The sequence below is a fragment of the Furipterus horrens genome, unplaced genomic scaffold (assembly GCF_987537825.1).
Source record: "Furipterus horrens unplaced genomic scaffold, mFurHor1.1.pri manual_scaffold_1, whole genome shotgun sequence".
NCBI classification, from domain to species: domain Eukaryota; kingdom Metazoa; phylum Chordata; class Mammalia; order Chiroptera; family Furipteridae; genus Furipterus; species Furipterus horrens.
In genome coordinates this window covers 165093346-165112566 of record NW_028327171.1, presented here as the reverse complement: position 1 = coordinate 165112566, position 19221 = coordinate 165093346, and the positions used below count along the sequence as shown (strand labels likewise).

General features: G+C 38.2%; 1 protein-coding gene across 6 annotated transcripts in view; it reads right to left on the bottom strand.

The window, feature by feature from the left end:
• Positions 1–17874, bottom strand: part of UBR3 (ubiquitin protein ligase E3 component n-recognin 3) — a 210608-nt gene extending 192734 nt beyond the window's left edge. For all 6 annotated transcript variants that reach the window (XM_090280628.1, XM_090280637.1, XM_090280645.1 and 3 more), the window contains exon 1: positions 17282–17874. In XM_090280628.1, coding sequence (XP_090136754.1) covers positions 17282–17853 — 572 coding nt within the window. In that variant the 5' untranslated portion in view covers positions 17854–17874. The remainder of the gene's footprint in view (positions 1–17281) is intronic.
• Positions 17875–19221: the final 1347 nt, after the last annotated feature.

Genomic DNA, 19221 nt, shown 5'->3' with positions numbered 1-19221 from the left:
AAACATTGAAGAGAAATACTGCATTACCTTGATACAAAGCTATACGAGGACACTATAGGAAAAGACTATTACAGGCCAATATCCCAGATAAAAATTGATACAAAATTCTCAAAAAAATGCTAGGAAACATAATAACAGCACATTAGAAGATCAGACACCATGATCATGTAGAATTTATCCCTGGTTCAACATACAGAAATCTATCAATGTAACACACCAGATAAACAAAATGAAGGATAAGATTTACATGATAATCTCAACAAATGCAGAAAAAAAAAAATCTGACGAAATTCAACAGCCAATCATGGTTTAAAAAAAAACTCTAAACTGGGGACAGTGGGAACGTACCTCAACATAATAAAAGCCGTATATGACAAGCCCACAGCTAACATCATACTTAATAGTGAAAAGCTGAAAGCTTCTCCTCTAAGATTAGAAACAAGACAAAGATGCCCTCTCTCACCACTTCTATTCAGCAAAGCACTAGATATCCTTACCAGAGTAAGTAGGCAAGGGAAAAAAAATTTTTACAAGAATAAATGGCATCCAAATTATAAAGGAAAAGGTAAAACTGTCTCTGTTTACAATATGACATTCATTATATTATATATAGAAAACCTTAAAGACTGAACCAAAAACCTGTTAGGACTAATACTAATAGTTGCAGGATATAAAAATCAACATATGAAATTCAACTGCATTTTTATATATTAACAGTGAACTACCTGAAAGAGAAATTAAGAAAAAAATCCAATTTACAATAGCATCAAAAATAATAAAATACATAAGAATAAATTTAACCAAGGAGGTGAAAGATCTATGCACTGAAGACTATATAATACTGATGAGAGAAGACACAAATAAATGGAAAACTATCTCATGCTTGTAAACGAAAAAATTAATATAATACTGTTAAAAATCTCCATACTACCCAAGTTCAACGCAATCTCTATCAAAATTCCAATGGTATTTCTCAAAGAAATAGAAAAACAACCCTAAAATACATAAGAAATTACAAAAACCCCAAATAGCCCAAGCAATCTTGAGAAAGAACAAAGCTAGAGGCACCGCACTTCCTAATTTCAAACTCTATCAGAAAGTTATATTAAACAAAACAGAATGGTATTAATTTAAAAAAAAGATAAATTAACAGAATAGAAACCCCAGAAATAAATTCAGGCATATATGGTCAATTAGTATTCAACAAGAAAGCCAAGAATATACAACGGAGAAAGGATAATCTCATCAATAAATGGTGTTCACATACAAAGAAATGAAATTGGATCATTTATCTTATATCACTCACAAAGTTAACGCAAGCTAGAATAAAAATGTAAGTATAAGACCCAAAACCATAAGACTCCTCTTTAAAAAAATAGGGAAAAAAGTTCCCTGATATTGGGTTTGGCAATGATTTTTTAGCTATGACATGAAAAATACAAGCAACACAAGCAAAAATTAACGAATGGGACTATATCAAACTAGTAGTTTCTGCACAGCAAAGGAATCAATCAACAAAATGAAAAGACAACCTAAGGAATGGGAAGAACTATTTACAAATCATTTATCTGAAAAGGGGTTGATATCCAAAATATATTTAAAAACTCACAACTCAACAGCAAAATAATAATAATAAAAGTAATCTGATTTTTTTTAATCGGCAGAGGACCTGAATTCACACACACACTGACCCTTTAACAAAATGGGGGTTAGGGGTACTGACCCCCAGCAAAGTCAAAAACCTGCACATAATTTTGACTTGCTAAAAACTTAACTATTAATACTAATAGTAGCTTACTGTTGACTGTAAGCCTTACCAATCACATAGGCAATAAGTTAATACATGTTTTATGTTTTATGTACTATATACTGTATTCTTATAATAAAGAAAATATTATTAAGAAAATCATAGGAAGAAAATACATTTACAGCATTTATTCAAAAAAATCCTTATATGTGGACCTATGCAGTTCAAATCCATGCTGTTCAAGGATCCTGTGTGTGTGTGTGTGTGTGTGTGTATCATTCAGACTTTAAAAAAAAAAAAAAGGAAATCTTCCAATTTGTGACATTCGTGACAACATGGATGAACCTGGACAGCATTATGTTAAGTGAAATAAGTCAGACAGAAAAAGACAAATACTGTATGATTTCATTATATATATAGAAATCTGAAAAAGTCAAACACATTGAAACAAAGAATAGAATGGTGGTTGCCAGGGACTGCAGGATGAGGGAAATGAGGAGTGACTGGTCACAGGGTACAAACTTTCAGTTATAAAATAAGTAATTTGTGGTGATCTAATGAACAGTAAGGGACTACAGTTAACATACTGTGTTGTATACTTGAAATTACTGAGAAAAAAGGGAACCATGTAAAGTGGGAGATGTTGTTAATTAACCTTATTATGGTATTCATTTGGCAATATATACATATATCAAATCATCATATTATATACTTTGATTTATATAACTTCATTTTTCAATTATATCTCAATAAAGCTCCAGGGGAATTCCTTCTAATTAAATAAAGTGAGAATGATTAACTAGAAGAGACTTCGGAAGGTGGCTTGATCAATATAAAAAAATCAATAGCATTTGAAAATTGTTATAAAATATTTTTAAAGTCAATAAACAAGAAATTAGACAAAATTTTTCAGGATACCGTTTATAGTATAAACAAAAATGACAAGTTATCTAGAGACAAATCTAACAAAAGATATGCAATTTATGGAGATTACTTTATTGGAAGAAAAAGCAATTTACTCTCATGAATAGGCAGACTTAATACTATAAAGACAGCAATATATGCATTCTACTGTAAAGTATTACACTGCGTGATTAAACCACAATTTACTAATCTCAATGTTTCTAACTGTTACCTATTTCAAACAGTATTACAATAAATATCCTTGTACATGTCTCCTTAAGCAACGTGTTCAAATTTAATGTGATTCCAACCAATATCAAACAAGAATTTTCCACAGAATTTGTCAAGCTGACCCTGAAATTCAAACGAAAGAGTTTAGGACAAAGAATAACTAAGATTCTTTTGAAAAGTAATAATGAGGGAAATCCTGCCCTATCAAGACTTATTCTAATCTTATAATAATTAAAGTAGTATGATTATTGCAAGAGACATAATACAACAGAAAGCTTAGGACACAGATGAGTTGGTATGTGACAGAGGTGACACTATAGATCAATAGAGAAAAAATTGTTCAGTATATGGTGCTAGAACTGGTTCCTCATTTTGAAAAAGATAAAATTAGATCTCAAGCTCACATTATACATAAAAATAAATTCCATGCTCTGGTTGGTGTGGCTCAGTGAACTGAGCCACAAACCAAAGGGTCACCGGATCGATTCCAAGTCAGGGCACATGCCTGGGTTGCAGGCCAGGTCCCCAGTTGGGGACATGCCAAAGGCAACACATTGATGTTTCTCTTCCTCTTTTTCTCCCTTCCCCTTTCTCTACAAATAAAAATAAATAAAATCTTTTTTTTAATATATAAATAAATAAATAAATTCCAGTTGAGCTGAAGACCTAAATATGAAATGTAAAACTTTAAAACTTTTAGAAGAAAACACATAAGCACTTTTTAAACTAAGGTAGAATTGCTTTTAAAAGGCACAAATAATAAAAACTATAGAAGAAAAACTGTGTTTTTATTTTAAAACCTTTTACAATACTATTATATATTACAAGGTGAAAAGACAAGCCACAAGCTGAAAAATGAACTTAGGAATTCACATAGTTAAGGATCAGTATCTAGAACATATATCATATTCCTAAAATTCAGTAAGATGAAACAAAAACTCAGTAGAAAACAGGCAAAGAATAAGAACCAGCAGTTCACAAAGGAAGAAATCAAATGTCCTAAAAAACATACGAATAGATGTTCAACTTTATCCGTAGTCAGGACAATGCAAGTTTTAAATATACAACATTGATATCCAACAGATTGGCAAGAATTTACATCCCACCAAGTTTTAATAAGTAAAAAAAATAAACAAACAAACCGAAAACAACGGGAACTCAAATTCCTGAGGGAAACATTGAAAGGCAATTCTTAACTATCAGTAATGGTGAAAATAGTACACTCTATGACCCAGCTATTCCTCTCCTAGTAATCTATAGTAAAAAAATTCTAGTATATATATACAAACAAACACATGCAAACTTTTTGTAAACAATGAAAAATATAAGCATCTAATTGTCCCTCAGCAAAAAAAATATATATGCAAATTACGATTTAATCATACTGTGGAATGCTTAATAGTAGTTAGAAATGAATGAACTAGCCTATGTGACAGGGAACTTTATAACAAATGAATCAGGCTGACGAACCTGAACCCACTGATCAATCATAACTAAAGGAGAGGCAAAAAGACATTCTGTGGTTCCTCCTATGATGCAACAGTAAGTATAAAGCTTACTGTTTATCATAAAGTTTTCTTATTGTAACAATATAATCAATAAAATATACTTAAAAAATAATAATAAATAAAATAAATAAAGTTTTCTTGCCAAAAAAATCCACACACACACAATAGAACCTAAAAATTTGACAAAGACCTTAGATCCACTACTGGTTCACAGGAAATAATAAACAAGAGGAACAGAGATGCAATCCGTAAAACCCAGAATGTGGTTACTTCAACTAACTGCAAAGTAAGAAAAACAACAACAAAAAAGAAAAAACAAAAACAGAGGGCCAGGGTGGCAGGGAAGGAATAAATTGAAAGAAACCTTATAAAGACTTTGTTTAAATCCTAATTCTACATCAACCCTGAGAAAAAAAATTATAAAACAACTGGGAAAATCTGAATCCTCATTGAACTTTGAAGACATTAAGAAATAATTGTGAATATTTTGTGAGGTTTTTTGTCTTGAAAATGTAAATAAGTATTGAAATATTTGCCCTAACTTTCAAGAATGTGTTTCCTTCCTCTAGGTTATTTGTTGGCTGTTGGGATTCTTCATCAACAAGTTGGCAGGGTAAAAGTGGTGTCTTCATTATAAAATTAGGCTCCCATGAGATTCACACAAGAAGAATTAAAGAAAGTCCCTTCCCAACTACATCCCCTCCTACTGTTAAGCACAAGGCTAGGGGTAGTACTTTCACTTTCTCAGGCCACCACGATCCTATGAAATGCCCCATGATTACTGTGACACCTCAGCCTAGACCAAGAACAGGGCTTGCTGATAAAGCTCCCAAAATAGGGGTGAAGTTCACTCTCTGTCTCTTGCATAATCACCTGGGCTATAAGAGCCTGAGAGAACAGTCTCTTCTGATCTCCAGGTCTTCATTATCTGAAAAGAACATCTCTTTTTTTAATATATGTTATTGATCATGCTATTAGAGTTGATCTCAATTTCCCCCTTTTGCTCCCCTCAACACGGTACCCTCCTTCTCTCCAGCAATCCCACCCCCAATAGTCCATGTCCATGGGTCATGCATATAAGTTCTTTGGCTACTCTATTTCCTATACTCTTCTTACCATTCCCCAGTCTACTCTGTACCCACCAATTTGTACTTCTTAATCCCTGTACATTTCCCCCCAATCTCCTCCTTCCCCTTTCCAACTGATAACCCTCCAAATGATCTCCACTATCTACAATTGTTTCTGTTCTAGTTGTTTGCTTAGTTTGTTTCTTACATTCACTTGTCAATAGTTGTGAATTTATTGCCATTTTAGTGTTCATAGTTTTGCTCTTTTACTTTTTCTTAAATAAGTCCCTTTAACATTTTATATACTAATGGCTTGGTGATGATGAACTCCTTTAGCTTTACCTTGTCTAGAAACACTTTATCTGCTCTTCCATTCTAAATGATAGCTTTGCTGGATAGAGTAATCTAGGTTGTAGGTCCTTGCCTTTCATCACATTAAATACTTCTCGTCAGCCCCATCCTGCCTGCAAAGTTTCTTTTGAGAAATCAGCTGACATCTTATGAGAACTTCTTTGTAGGTAACTCTTTGCTTTTCTCTTGCTGCTTTTAAGATTCTCTCTTTATCTTTAACCTTTGGCATTTTAATCATGATGTGTCTTGGTGTGGTTCTCTTTGTGTCTAATTTCTTTGGGACTCTGTGCTTGCTGGACTTGTATGTCTATTTCCTTCACCAAATTAGGGAAGTTTTCTTTCATTATTTTTTCAAATAAGTTTCTAATTTCTTGCTCTTTCTCTTCTCCTTCCAGCACCCCTACGATTCAAATGTTGGTACATTTGATGTTATCCCAGAGGCTCCTTAGCCTTGTTTTTTTGTTTTTTTTTTTTAATTCTTTTTTCTTCTGACTGTTCTCTTTGAATGTTTTTCCCTCCTTATGTTCCAAACTGTTGATTTGATTCTCAGCTTCATACACTCCACTGCTGATTCCCTGTAAATTTTTTTTTTTTATTTCACTTAGTGTAACCTTCATTTCTGCCTGGGATTTTTTTATTCTGTGGAAGTACCCAATGAATTCCTTGAGCATCCTAATAACCAACATTTTGAACTCTGCATCTGATAAATTGCTTACCTCTTTTTTGTTTAGTTCTTTTTCTGGAGTTTTGGTCTGTCCTTTCATTTGGGCCATATTTCTTTGTCTCCTCATTTTGTAAGTCTCCCTGTGTTTGTTTCTGTGTATCAGATAGAGCTGCTTTGACTCCCTGTCTTAGTAGCGTGGCCTATTGTAGAGAAGCACACTGGTAAGTTGGATGTGGTAGAACCTTAGGTAATCACCACATCAGGGCAATTCTTGTGAACCAGGATGATGGAGTCTTAGATATGGTGTCACCTCCCTGTGACTCTGTGTGGAGGGGGGCTCAGCAGGGAAACAACAGCCACTGCTGGGCCTCTGAAGTTTTGTCCTGGAGGAGGCTGCCCCCTGGCACTCACCCTGATGCCAGACACTTCATTTTCTCCCCATATACCACTGATTTGTTTTTCAGTTTTCTTCTTGTAATTGATTTCTAGTTTCATCCATTGTGATTGGAAAAGATTCTTGATATGATTTCAATCTTCTTAAATTTGTTGAGAATAGTTTTGTGGCCTAACATGTGATCTGTCCTGGAAAATATTCTATTTGCATTTGAAAGAATGTATATTCTGATGCTTTGAGGTAAATAGTTCTAAAAATATCAATTAAATCCATCTTGTCTAATGTGTCACTTAAGGATGCTGTTTACTTGATTTTTGTCTGAATGACCTATCCACTGATGTCAGTGGGGTGTTAAAGTCCCCTATTATGACTGTATTACTGTCCATCTCTCCCTTTATGTCTGTCAATATATGCTTTATATGTTTACGTACTCCAATGCTGGGTACATAAATGTTTATAAAAGTTATATCCTCTTGTTGGGCTGACCTTTTTATTATTATGAAATGTCCTTCTTTGTCTCTTGTTGTAGCATTTATTTTAAAGTCTACTTTTGTCTGATATAGGTGTTGCTACTCCAGCTTTATTTTTGTTTCCATTTTCATGAAATATATTTTATCATCCCTTTACTTTCAGTCTCTGGATGTCTTTCAATCTGAAATGGATCTCTTGTAGACAGCATATGTATGGGTCTTGTTTTCTTATCCATTGAGCCACCTTATGTCTTTTGATTGGAGCATTTAATCATTTACACTTAATTATTGATAGGTAAGTAGTTATTGCCATTTTAATATTCACATTTTTTTTCTTCCTCTTCTACTTCTTAAAGTAGTCCCTTTAATATTTCTTATAATTCTGTTTTGGTGCTGATAACCTCCTTCAACTTTTTCTTGTCTTGCAAGCTCTTTTTGTCTCTTTTCATTCTAAATGATAGCCTTCTGGGTACAGTATTTTTTTGTTGTAATTCATTGTTTTTAATCACTTTGAATATTTCATGCCAATCTCTTCTGAACTGCAAAGTTTCTATTGAGAAATTAGCTGACAGTCTTATGGGAATTCCCTTGTCGGTATCTAGCTGCTTTTCTCTTGCTGCTTTTAATATTCTCTCTGTCTTTAAGCTTTTGCATTGCATTTATGATGTGCCTTGGTGTGGGCCTCTTTGGGTTCATCTTGTTGAGGAATCTTTGTGCTTCCTGGACTTACATGACTATTTCCTTTACCAGGGTAGGCACGTTTTCTGTCATTACTCTGTCAAATAGGTTTTGAATCAGCTGCTCTCTTTCTTCTCTCTCTAGTACCCCTGTGACACAAATGTTGGTACATTTGATGTTGTCTCAGATCCTCATTTTTTTAATTGTTTCTTTCTACTGTTCTACTGGAGTGTTTGTGCTACCTCAATCCTCTGCTTTACCCACTGTTGATTCCCTCTAATGTATTCTTCATTTCAGTTACTGTATTCTTCAATACTGACTGGTTCATTTTTATAATTTCTATCTCCATTTTTGTTTCCTCTCTCCTTGTTGAAGTGCTCACTGAATTCATCTACTCTTCCCTTAATTTCATTGAGCATCCTTATAATCAGTGTTTTTAACTCTGCATCTGATAAATTGCTTGTCTCCACTTCACTTAGTTCTTTTATTGGAGCTTTGTCCTGTTCTTTCATTTGGGACATGTCTCCTCATTTTGGCTAATTCCCTATGTTTGCTTCTATGTATTAGATAGATCTGCTTGGTCTCCCAGTTTTGGCAGAGTAGGGCTCAGTGGTTCAGTCTCCCTGTTCACTTGACCCAGGTGCTCCAAGGTGTCCCTTGTGTGAGTAGTGTGTGCCCTCCTGTTGTAGCTGACCTTTCATTGCTGTTGGCACATCAATGGGAGGAACTGATCCTAAGGATGATTGAATATGAGAACTAGAACATAATACCCATGATAAGTGAGGGAATACTGTACTCCAACCCCTGCCTCTCTAGCCCTCATACTGAAACTAGTCATTTCAGCTCCTCCCTGCAGTTTCCTGGAACTTTTCAAGCTGCTGCGCCAGAACTGGAGCCCAGAGCAAGTGAGTCTGTAAGCAAGTAAGTCCATACACTGGCCCTTTAAGAGAAACATCTGGGACTCCAGCAACCTTCTCTCAGAGCCACAGTCCCTGCTACCTTTCACAGCCAAAAGTTATGAGGACTCCTCTTCCTGACAGAGGTTCGCTGGGCTGGGAGCCCAGTATGGGGCTGAGACTCCTTGCTCCTCACCAGGGACCTCCACAGCCAGATATCCCTCCTGTTTCTTAACCACCACACCATAGCTGTAGGACCTGCCCTTTCATCATTCCACCCTTCCTCCCAGTCTCATTGTGGCTTATTCATATCCTTAGTGTCAGAACTTCTGTTCAGGTGGTCTTCAGGTGGTTCTCAATGATGGCTGTTATATAATTTAGCTGTAATTCTGATGTTGTCATGGGAGTAGGCAAGCACAGCATTTACCTACTCTGCCATCTTGACCAGAAGTCCTGAATCTGAACTGAATTTCATTCCTTTTAAAGGCTGAATAATATCCCATCTTCCGTATAGACCACATTTTGTTTATCCATTCATATGTCAATATGGCTGTTATATAATTTAGCTGTAATTCTGATGTTGTCATGGGAGTAGGCAAGCACAGCATTTACCTACTCTGCCATCTTGACCAGAAGTCCTGAATCTGGACTGAATTTCATTCCTTTTAAAGGCTGAATAATATCCCATCTTCCGTATAGACCACATTTTGTTTATCCATTCATATGTCAATGGATATTTAGATTATTTTTTAATTTTATTTACTGATTTTAGAGAGAGGGAAGAAGCAGTGGGGGAGCAGGGGAGGTAAACATCAATTTGTTATTCCACTTGGTTGATTCTTGTATGTTGAATCTTATATTCTTGATTCTAACTGGGGATCAGTCTTACAACCTTCGTGTATCAGGATGATGCTCTAACCAACTGAGCTAGCTGGCCAGGGAAGATAATATTTTATTTTTAGGAGCTCACATCTCTTTACTGAGTACATACTCAAATATTTATAAATAAATTATAATATACTTGAGATTTGCTTCAAAATACTAAGTTGGGAGGAAATGGCAGTGGGGAGAGGGGTAACAGATGAAACAAGACATCATCCATCACTTACCTGATCAAAAAATATCAGAACGGACTTCCGACCAAGATGGAGGCCTAGAGAGACTTGCTGCATCTCTCTCCACAACTAAGAATGAATACAACTACGTCAAAACAAGAGATAACCAGAAGTTCCAGAAGATAAGGCCACATGGAAATCCAACAAACAAAGATATAAAGAAGAAATACTCATCCAGACAGGTAGGAGGGGAAGAGCCAGGGTGGAGATGACAAGGTGTGGGGTCAGCAGCAGTGGCAGCAGCAGTGGCAGGCAAGCGGAAAGTGCAGTCACGTATTTTAAAAAGTAGGGAAAGGCACGTGGGGAACCATCCCAGCACCAGATCAGACCACACAGCTCACGTTCCAGCATCGGGGAAAATAAAACCTCATTGCTTCTGACTGTGAAAATCAGTGGGGGTTGGGGCAGAAGAAGAAACCGTCGGTCTCTCAGCAGAGTCCATTTGTTTAGAGGCCCCCACAGTCCTAGAACATCCACAGACCCACAAATTCCAGGAACTACAGCCAGAGCAACAGCTAGAGGGGCGCCAGTCCTATACAAGAAGTGGGAGAAGTGCCTGAAAAAGGGGCGAGCGCTGAGCAGTCAGCATTGTTCCCTCTCAGACCCCTCCCCCATATACAGCCCCACAAAGCGGTGAACCGGGTCGCCCTGTCCCTACAAATACCTATGGCTCCGCCCCTTACAATGTAACAAGTGCGACAGCTCTACATAAGACACAGAGGCAAACACAGGAGCCTGTCAAGTTGAAGAAACAGAGAAATATGGCCCAAAAGAGGGAACAAATCAAGGTTCCAGTGGGAGAACTAAGCAACGAGGAGATAGGGAACCTAACAAATGAGGAGATAGTCTAACAGCACAGAGTTCAAAACACTGGTGATAAAGATGCTCACAGACGTGACAAATATGCTTAAGTACAGCAAACACAAAAGGGAAGAAGTGAGGCTAAGCTAAGTGAAATCCACACAAAACCAATGGTGAAGGGGAGGAAGCCAAGGCTCAGATCAATAATTTGGAACATAAGGAAGAAATAAACAACCAGTACAGAATGAGGAAACAAGAACTGAAAAAAAATGAGGACAGGTTTAAGAACGTCTGGAACAACTTTAAACATGTCAACATCCAAATCATAGGGGTGCCAGAAGGAGAAGAGGAAGAGCAACAAATTGAAAACTTTTATGAAGAAATAATGAAGGAAAATTTCCCAAATTTGGTGAAGGAAATAGACATACAAGTCCAGGAAGTACAGAGAGTCCCAAACAAGTTAGATTCAAAGAGGATCACACCAAGACACATCATAATTAAAATCCCAAAAGTTCAAGATAAAGAGAGAATCTTAAAAGCAGCAAGAAGAAAGAAGAGAGTTACCTAGAAAGGGGTGCCTATAAGACTGTCAACTGATTTCTCAAAGAAGACTTTGCAGGCAAGAAGGGACTGGCAAGAAATATTCAAAGTGATCAAAAGCAAGGACCTACAACCAAGATTACTCTATCCAGCAAAGCTATCGTTTAGAATAGAAAGGCAAATAAAGTGCTTCCCAGACAAGGTAAAGCCAAAGGAGTTCATCATCACCAAGCCATTACTATATGAAATGTTATAGGGACTGATTTAAGAAAAAGATCAAAATTATGAACGTTAAAATGACAATAAACTCACAATTATCAACAACAGAATCTAAAAAATAAAAGCAAAAATAAACTAAGCAAACAACCATAGTAGGAACAGAACTATAGGTATGGGGATCATTTGGAGAGTTATCAGCTGGGAGGGGGAAGGGGGAGAAATGGCGAAACAGTGCAGGGATTAAGAGGCAATTTTGGTAGGTACAAAATAAGGGGAAGTTAAGAATAATAAAGAACATATATGCATAAGCCATGGACATGAACTAATGGGTAGTGATTGCTGGAGGGAAGGGGAGTACTGGGTGGAGGGGAGCAAAGGGAAAAGAAATGGGACAACTGTAACAGCATAATTAATAAAATATAACTTTAAAAAAAATATCAGAAATACTGATAATACTATATATATTGACTAGGATCTAAGGAAGCATGCCCTTTCAAACAGTGTAGGTGGTAGTGTAAATTAATTCCTTTGGAGAGCTCTATCAAAGTTAAAAATGGACATTTTCTTCAACCAAGATATAACTTCTGGGAATTTATCCTCATACATACACTCTCACACACACACACGAAGAAGTGTATATAAGCATTCTGTCTGCAACAGTGTTTAGAATAGCCCAGGATAACAGCCAAGACAAAACAATTTAAATGTCTATGAGTAGGGAATTAAATTCATAAATTACAGTAAAATATAAAATAAGAAAATATTATGGAATATGATTTGACTTTAAAAAATAAAACTGTTCTATCTGTTCTAGTAAAACAGTGTCCAATAAATATATTAAGGGGGAAAATGCAAAAAAAACAAAATTCAACCAGACATTCACTACTTCCATATCTGGCATTGCCACAGACCAAACAACCTAAAAACATCTCATAACAAAACATCTACAAATGTTGAGTAAATTATAGCAAACATCTTTTACACGTATAACAAAGTTCAAAGGAAAGTAAGAGACATTTCTCACTGAGGAGTGGAGGAAAGAGGAATCTTTACTTTCTAGTTTATCCATTTATTTTTATATTATGACCAATATTTATTACTTTTGAAATTAAGAAATAAAATCATTTGAAAAAATCTGTCATGGATTTAATAATCCATGCCTAAAGTATTGTAATCTTAGGGCACATTTTCAAGTGTAAAAGTCACTATTTTATCCAATTTAATCCCACATTTACTAAGCATCTACTAGGTGTAAGAGGCTGTGCTGAACTCTGATTAATACCCAGATAAGGTTCCTATTTTTTAAGGAGCTTAGAATCTGTGAGGGAGAACCAGCAAGGAGGCAAAAATATCTATCATACAGGATAGAACATGAAAATGGTCACTCTCCGCATCAAATTTGATAACTCCATGTTTAAAATTCCAATTTCTAGTTACCATCAGAACCCTAAACCAGTCAGACATTATTTTACGTTTTCCATTACTTTTTTTTAGCTGATCCATCTATACAGCATTTGTGACAATGACTGCACTTACTCATTAGTAGCAAAACTATGATGTTATACATAGTTATTAATAGTTTCTATAGCCTTTGTGATCTCATCCCACAAATGAATTCTCAGTTGTTTTCTTCCTTTGCTTTGTATATCTGTTAATATCACATTTATTATATCAGTACTACTGAATCATCCCCCCCACACACTGCTATAATTACAAATTTGAAAATTAAATAGTAATACAGGTGGTGAGGGATCCAAGATTCTTTCCTATCTTCAATCGTACCCACAGCAAGCAGACACTTGGAAAAAGGATTAAAGTATAGCAGGATTTTCTCTTTTCTAAGAACACAGATATAGAGAAAAACGAAATCCTTCCTTAAAATTTACTGAGTAGGATTTACAAACTCCTAGGGCAGTTAGAATAACAACCCCCAAATCAGCATATCTTCAATCTTTAGCAACCCAAAAGGATTTTAAGGACCATCAAAAACTTAGAAAGGTTAAATATATTCTGTCCATGCCAGGGTAATCCAATTTTGCCCACCAGGAACACCGATATAATTTGTTGCTGATTTCTTATTCTAAAAAGGTTCCAGAGACAGCCTTTTAATTTGCAGTGCAGGCTAACATCACCTGTGTGTCTCAAAGCAGTAGATTAGGTGAGTAGCCCAGAAGAATTATTCTGTCCAACCCAATAAATGGTTAAAAATTTCAGAATTATCATATAGCCACAACACCATTTATTGTTGAATATTGCCCTTTGTGAATTATGCTGGCACATACAGACAACAGTTCTGCATTTCACAAAGATCATAATAAATATTTAAATACTTATATATCAACTCATAGAGGGTTGCCAGACTGCGTAAAAATAACTATCTATGAGATGTCAGTAAAGGTAAATGCTATAAGATTAGTATGTGGACTATCTACAGCCCAGTTGCCTTAAACATGTATTAGTACCTTCAAAGAAACTCACTAACATAGTTCCACTCCTGCACTGAAGCATCATAATTAGAGATCAGATTTGCTTCTCATCCTGATTAACATGATAATTACCATTGTGTTCCAAAATTCAGGAAAATATCAATAGTATTTCCTAGTTTTTTGAGGATCTCCTAAGTGCTAAACTAGTCTAAGAAGTAAAAATGACTAAATATCAGTAAAGAATTTTTTCAACTTCTTCCTCTGCTTTGAAATGCCTGTAGTATTTTTTTAAAAACATAAGTTTAAAAAAAATGTAAAAGGCCGAACAAGAATGGCATATTAAAAAAAAAAAAAACATTTACGCAGTATTAAATGGAAATACAAATAAGAATGTTATTAGTAGAGGTAGAAGAGAGAAGTGTTGAGTGGTCAGGCTCCGGAACCAGCCTGCCTAAATTACTGTCTGAGTAATCCTAAGCCCCTTTTTTAAAACTCTGCCCCACTTTCCTCTTCTGTCGTCGTCGGCAGCTGTCCGTCTCGAGAGACGATGGTGTAGCTTCTTTAAGAGTCTATCTGCACCGCCGAGAATGGCTGTGCAGTCCGACTCGGGAGTGACACGGTATCTGTCTCCTCCGTGTTAAATCGACATCTTGCGATGACGCTGGAGTGTCCTCTCCAGTGAAGCTGAAGCTACAGAGCCTGGGCAGGGTGATATGGAGGGTCTGCTGTTGCCCATGCAGCAGACCCCCCCTCTCTTCGCAGCTGAAGGGTCCAAGGGAAAGACGGAGTCAATACAGCTTGGCTTCAGGTGCGCCGCAGGAGTTGCCGGTGTTGACTACAACGTCAAACCGCCTTAGGGACTCCGGCTCCGGATTTTCTGTCGGGGTTTACTCCCTTAGCCTTTCCCCTGAAGAGGTATGCCGCAAGGCAGCGGAGGTTTTTTGAAGTCAGAGTTTTCCTTCTCTGATGTGCCCTGACTGGAAGATCGAACCAGCGACACTTAGCTCGCAGGCCGACGCTCAATCCACTGAGCCAAACCAGCCAGGGTATTTCCTCTTCTGTACAATGGGGATAATAAGGGTAATAATCTGAAAGTTGCTGAAGATTAAATGAGTTAAATCATGTAAAGCAGTTAATATTTGACGACTGTTTACCAACCTGATGGATAAAAAACCGAAGTTTTCATAACACTGTTGATAAGGCTGTCGAAAAACAGGTAGTCTCATTTTCTGCTTAGTACTATGCCTTATGGAGGTCAATTTGGAAATCCCAATTTAGAGAATTTATTTCACTGATATTCTTACATGGGTGTAAAAAGACAGGTATACCAGGTTTTTTCTCATACTGGACCCAAATGTCCATCAAAAGTAATGATTAAATAAAGTATGGCAAATTCATGACATGGAACACTATACAGCAGTTTTGCTTTGTTTTTTTAAATAGAGTACACTGATTTATTGACATGGAAAGACCTATTAGATAAGTGAAAAATTCAAGATGTGTAGAATTATGCATTGGTATGTTGTTTTGCATAAAAGAGACTGAAAAATCAAAATACATATTCATCCTTGTTGGTTTTTGCCCTTAGTGAAACTGAGCAGATGGGAAACAAGATAGGAGGGACATTCAAATTGCGTGTTTTTATTTTTTATTTTTTTGCTTTTTTAGCTATATGAATATTTTTTTCCTATTCAAATATTATTTTTCAAAAGTAATTTTTATCCTCACTTGAGAACATTTTTTCATTGCTTTTACAGAAAGAGTAAGGGAAGGAGAGAGAAACATCAATGTGAGAATCATCGACCAGTTGCCTCCTGTAGGTGCCCCAACCAGGGATGGAAACCGCAACACAGGAATGTGCCCTGACCAGGAATCGAACCCAAAACCTTTCAGTGTACGGAACAATGCTCCAACCAGCCAGGACTCAAAAGTTTGTTTTTTTTTTAATGTCACTCTTATACTTTATGCTCTTGAATGTTAGCTACAATTATTACGGTTATTATTAGTAACACTAGTAATAGTGGTAGCAATCTCAAAACACTTAGTTTTTGAAGCCTTTTTCTTACTCTTCTGCAGAGAAGCCTCCTCTAACTCCTGAACTATTTAAGGAGTAGGTTAATGTCTTATTCATGTTTAATACCCTAGGAACCTTGCTTTCACTTAGTAATTACAAAAACATTCTAGAGTAACAGTAACATACAAGTACTCCAAAGAAGAAAATCGTGACCATTCCTAAAGGGATTATACTCTATAAGACCTAAAATTTGAAAAACTTTTGAGTAACTGGATTTGCTGACATTCTTTCAACTACTGCCCAGCTAAAATCTCCTCTCAGTCGCTGTTTTTTTCTTTTCCCAGGACTTCCCTAGACATAGACATCATGACCCAAGCCAAGCCATGTACTGTTTAATTCATTGCAACACTTGAAATGTCTTTTGTCCTAAGTCCCAACAGCCTGGTACCTTACTCTTATTGAAAAAGCATTTGTTGAGTGTCTCCTTTTAGAAAGATGGCATGTGAATAAGGTGCCCTTTTAACTGGAGAAGAGCTAACATTTGATTCCTAATTTGCTCAGTGTGTTTTGTTTGTTCTTTTGGTATGGAGGGTATTTCTATAACTGACTGCTCAGTAGCCCAATTCTAGATGTCATCCTAGACGGCCTCCACTGACAGTTCAACAGTCACTTTTCATGCAGGCCCCTCCCATTCCCTCCTCCCTCAACCCCCATAAGCTCAAGAGCTCCTTCGCTCATGGAGACACGCTGACAGTTCAGAAGTCCTTTTCCCCCGAGCTGTCCACCCCAGCAGTTGCAAGACCACGTCCCCGCCTCTCATTTTCCTGCGACCCAATTCAATTCAAATACCCCTCCCAGCCAACCCAAAGCACATCATTTCTTCCCAGAACCAAGCAGCTTTATACAGCCTTACCCAACAAGTACACAACTGACATCTCGATAACAGATTTCACACGTATCCTTTTCCTCCTCCTACCCAAAGCACTGGCTCTTCTCTCGCTCTCATCTCTCGCCCTGGCTTCCCCAAAAATCTACAGCCCAGTTCCTTAAACACGCTCTCTGCTCTCCTCTCTCCCCTCCTCCCTACCCCTTTGCACCGCTGACAGCTCAGACACCTCCATCCCCATGTGGCTGAACCCTCCCCCACTCCTTCCCCTTGACAGCTCAGTATCGGCTCCCGGGACCCCTCCCGGTCTCCCCAAACCCCAGCCTGGACCTCCGGCGGCGCCCCTCACCCCGGGGGAGGGCTCCACTCACCCACTCTCCCGCATCACATTGCTGTCCCCGCAGTCACAGGCGCCCCCGGCCTGGCTGCGGAACATGTTGAAGTCGTGCCCGGTGTGATCGCCCTGGTGGAAGCACTCCGCGCACAGCGACATGCAGGGGGAGATGCCGCACGTCCGGCAACGGTAGGCCACGAAGTTGGCTGTCCAGACCAGGCCGCAGAGCGCCGCAGGGTCGTAGGCCCGCACCGCCGCGCAGAACTCCTCGTAGCCACCGCCTCCCGCCAGAAGACACTTGCACCATTCCAGCGCCTCCTCCTCAGCTGCCCCCGGGCCGCCGCTGCCGCTGCCGCCGCCGCCGCTCCCGGCCGCCGCCGCCGCCTCCTCCTCGCTGTCCGCAGCTGCGGCCAGCGGCCGCTCAGCGCTCAACACCCGTTCCAGCAGCGCCTGCAGTTCCTCAGCACCTGCCCGGTTGTCCGGCCGGCTTAGAGCTGCCTTCAGGTGCGCGGCGGTGGCCGCCTTGTCCAGGGCCAGCCCAGGAGCCGACAGCTCGGGTTGGGGCGGCTGCGGCCCCCCGACGGCCGCCGCGGCCGCCGCCGCCGCCATGATGAGAGCTCAGAATTTGGAGATCCCTGGGCTAGTGGCTCCTCCCGGGAGGGTGGGGGAATTGACTGCTGCGAGTGCTCGGCCTGCCCAACTCTCGCGATAGCCCGGAGCCGCCGCGCACCTTCGCCCGCATCCGTGCTCCTGCTCACCCCCCCTACGGCGGTGGTGCCAGCCCTGTCTGCGCTAGCGGCATCTCCCCTAGGGCGCTGCTCTGTTCCCGTTCCTCTACCTCTTAGTTCCCTAAGTTAAGAGCTACTGAAATATTTAATAAGAAAAATCTGTAATGTGGACAATGTTTTTTTTTAATTTACCTGGACTATAGGAATTATACACAGGATCTTTCAGATGTATTTTTAAAGTATCTGCCTTTCGTTTTGATATAAATTCCCACTTATCAAATCCATGATTATTACTGAATTAGTATTATTGAAATAACCTCCCAGTTCCCCCAACCCCGCGGACTCAATTCTTACCCTTAGACTATTACCAGCTTAGTCATTCTGCCGTTCAAAATCTTCAGTTGAAACGAAAGCTTAAATCTCTCAAAATTCCACCTATCTATCCTTATCTTCTAACACTGCTCCAAGTTTGCCTGTGAAAGAGACTGATGGAACTGCTCACTGTTTTATGAAGATGCTTTATCATTTACTGCCTCTGAGTCCTTATCTTTCCTAGTTCCCACATTACTCCACCCCTATTTCACCCGACACCCCTATTTTAGTTGTGTCTACTTATATCATTTTGTCTTCAAAAAAAAAAAAAAAAATGGCCCTGAACTTACTTGATAATATGACTTACTGGCTTCGCTGTAAAAATCTCATCTCTACCCCACTGCTAATGGTACGTTTCTTGAAGGCAAAGAATAAGTCTTCTTCATTATTGCCCTTAAGTGCTCAGACTTATCTGGTTATTGTTAAATGGAACATAATTACAATTGATAATAGTTGTTGCAAATTTTTATGGGCCCTGCTCTTTATATATGTTATTTCTTTTAATCCCCTCAAAATCCTATAAAGTATTATTAGAGGAAATTAAAACATAAACAGGTGATTTATATGCCCCAAAACACTCAGCTCTTTTTACCACACCATTGTTTTGCAAACTTGCCTGATTCTAAAAATCACCTTATGCTCTACTCACAGATATGGATCGCCAGGCCCCATCTCAGACCTACAGAATCAAAATCTCCAGAGGTTATACTGCTCTGCATAGCAAAATCTGAATCTTGAAAGAGTTGATGAATATGATTCTTGAAGAAGTAAAAATCTATAACTTATTAAGTTCCCATGGTTCATCTCCAGAGAGCTGGATGTATTATACAAATAGTAATGTGGAACAGAGGACTATCAAGAATGAAAAAAAGTAGGA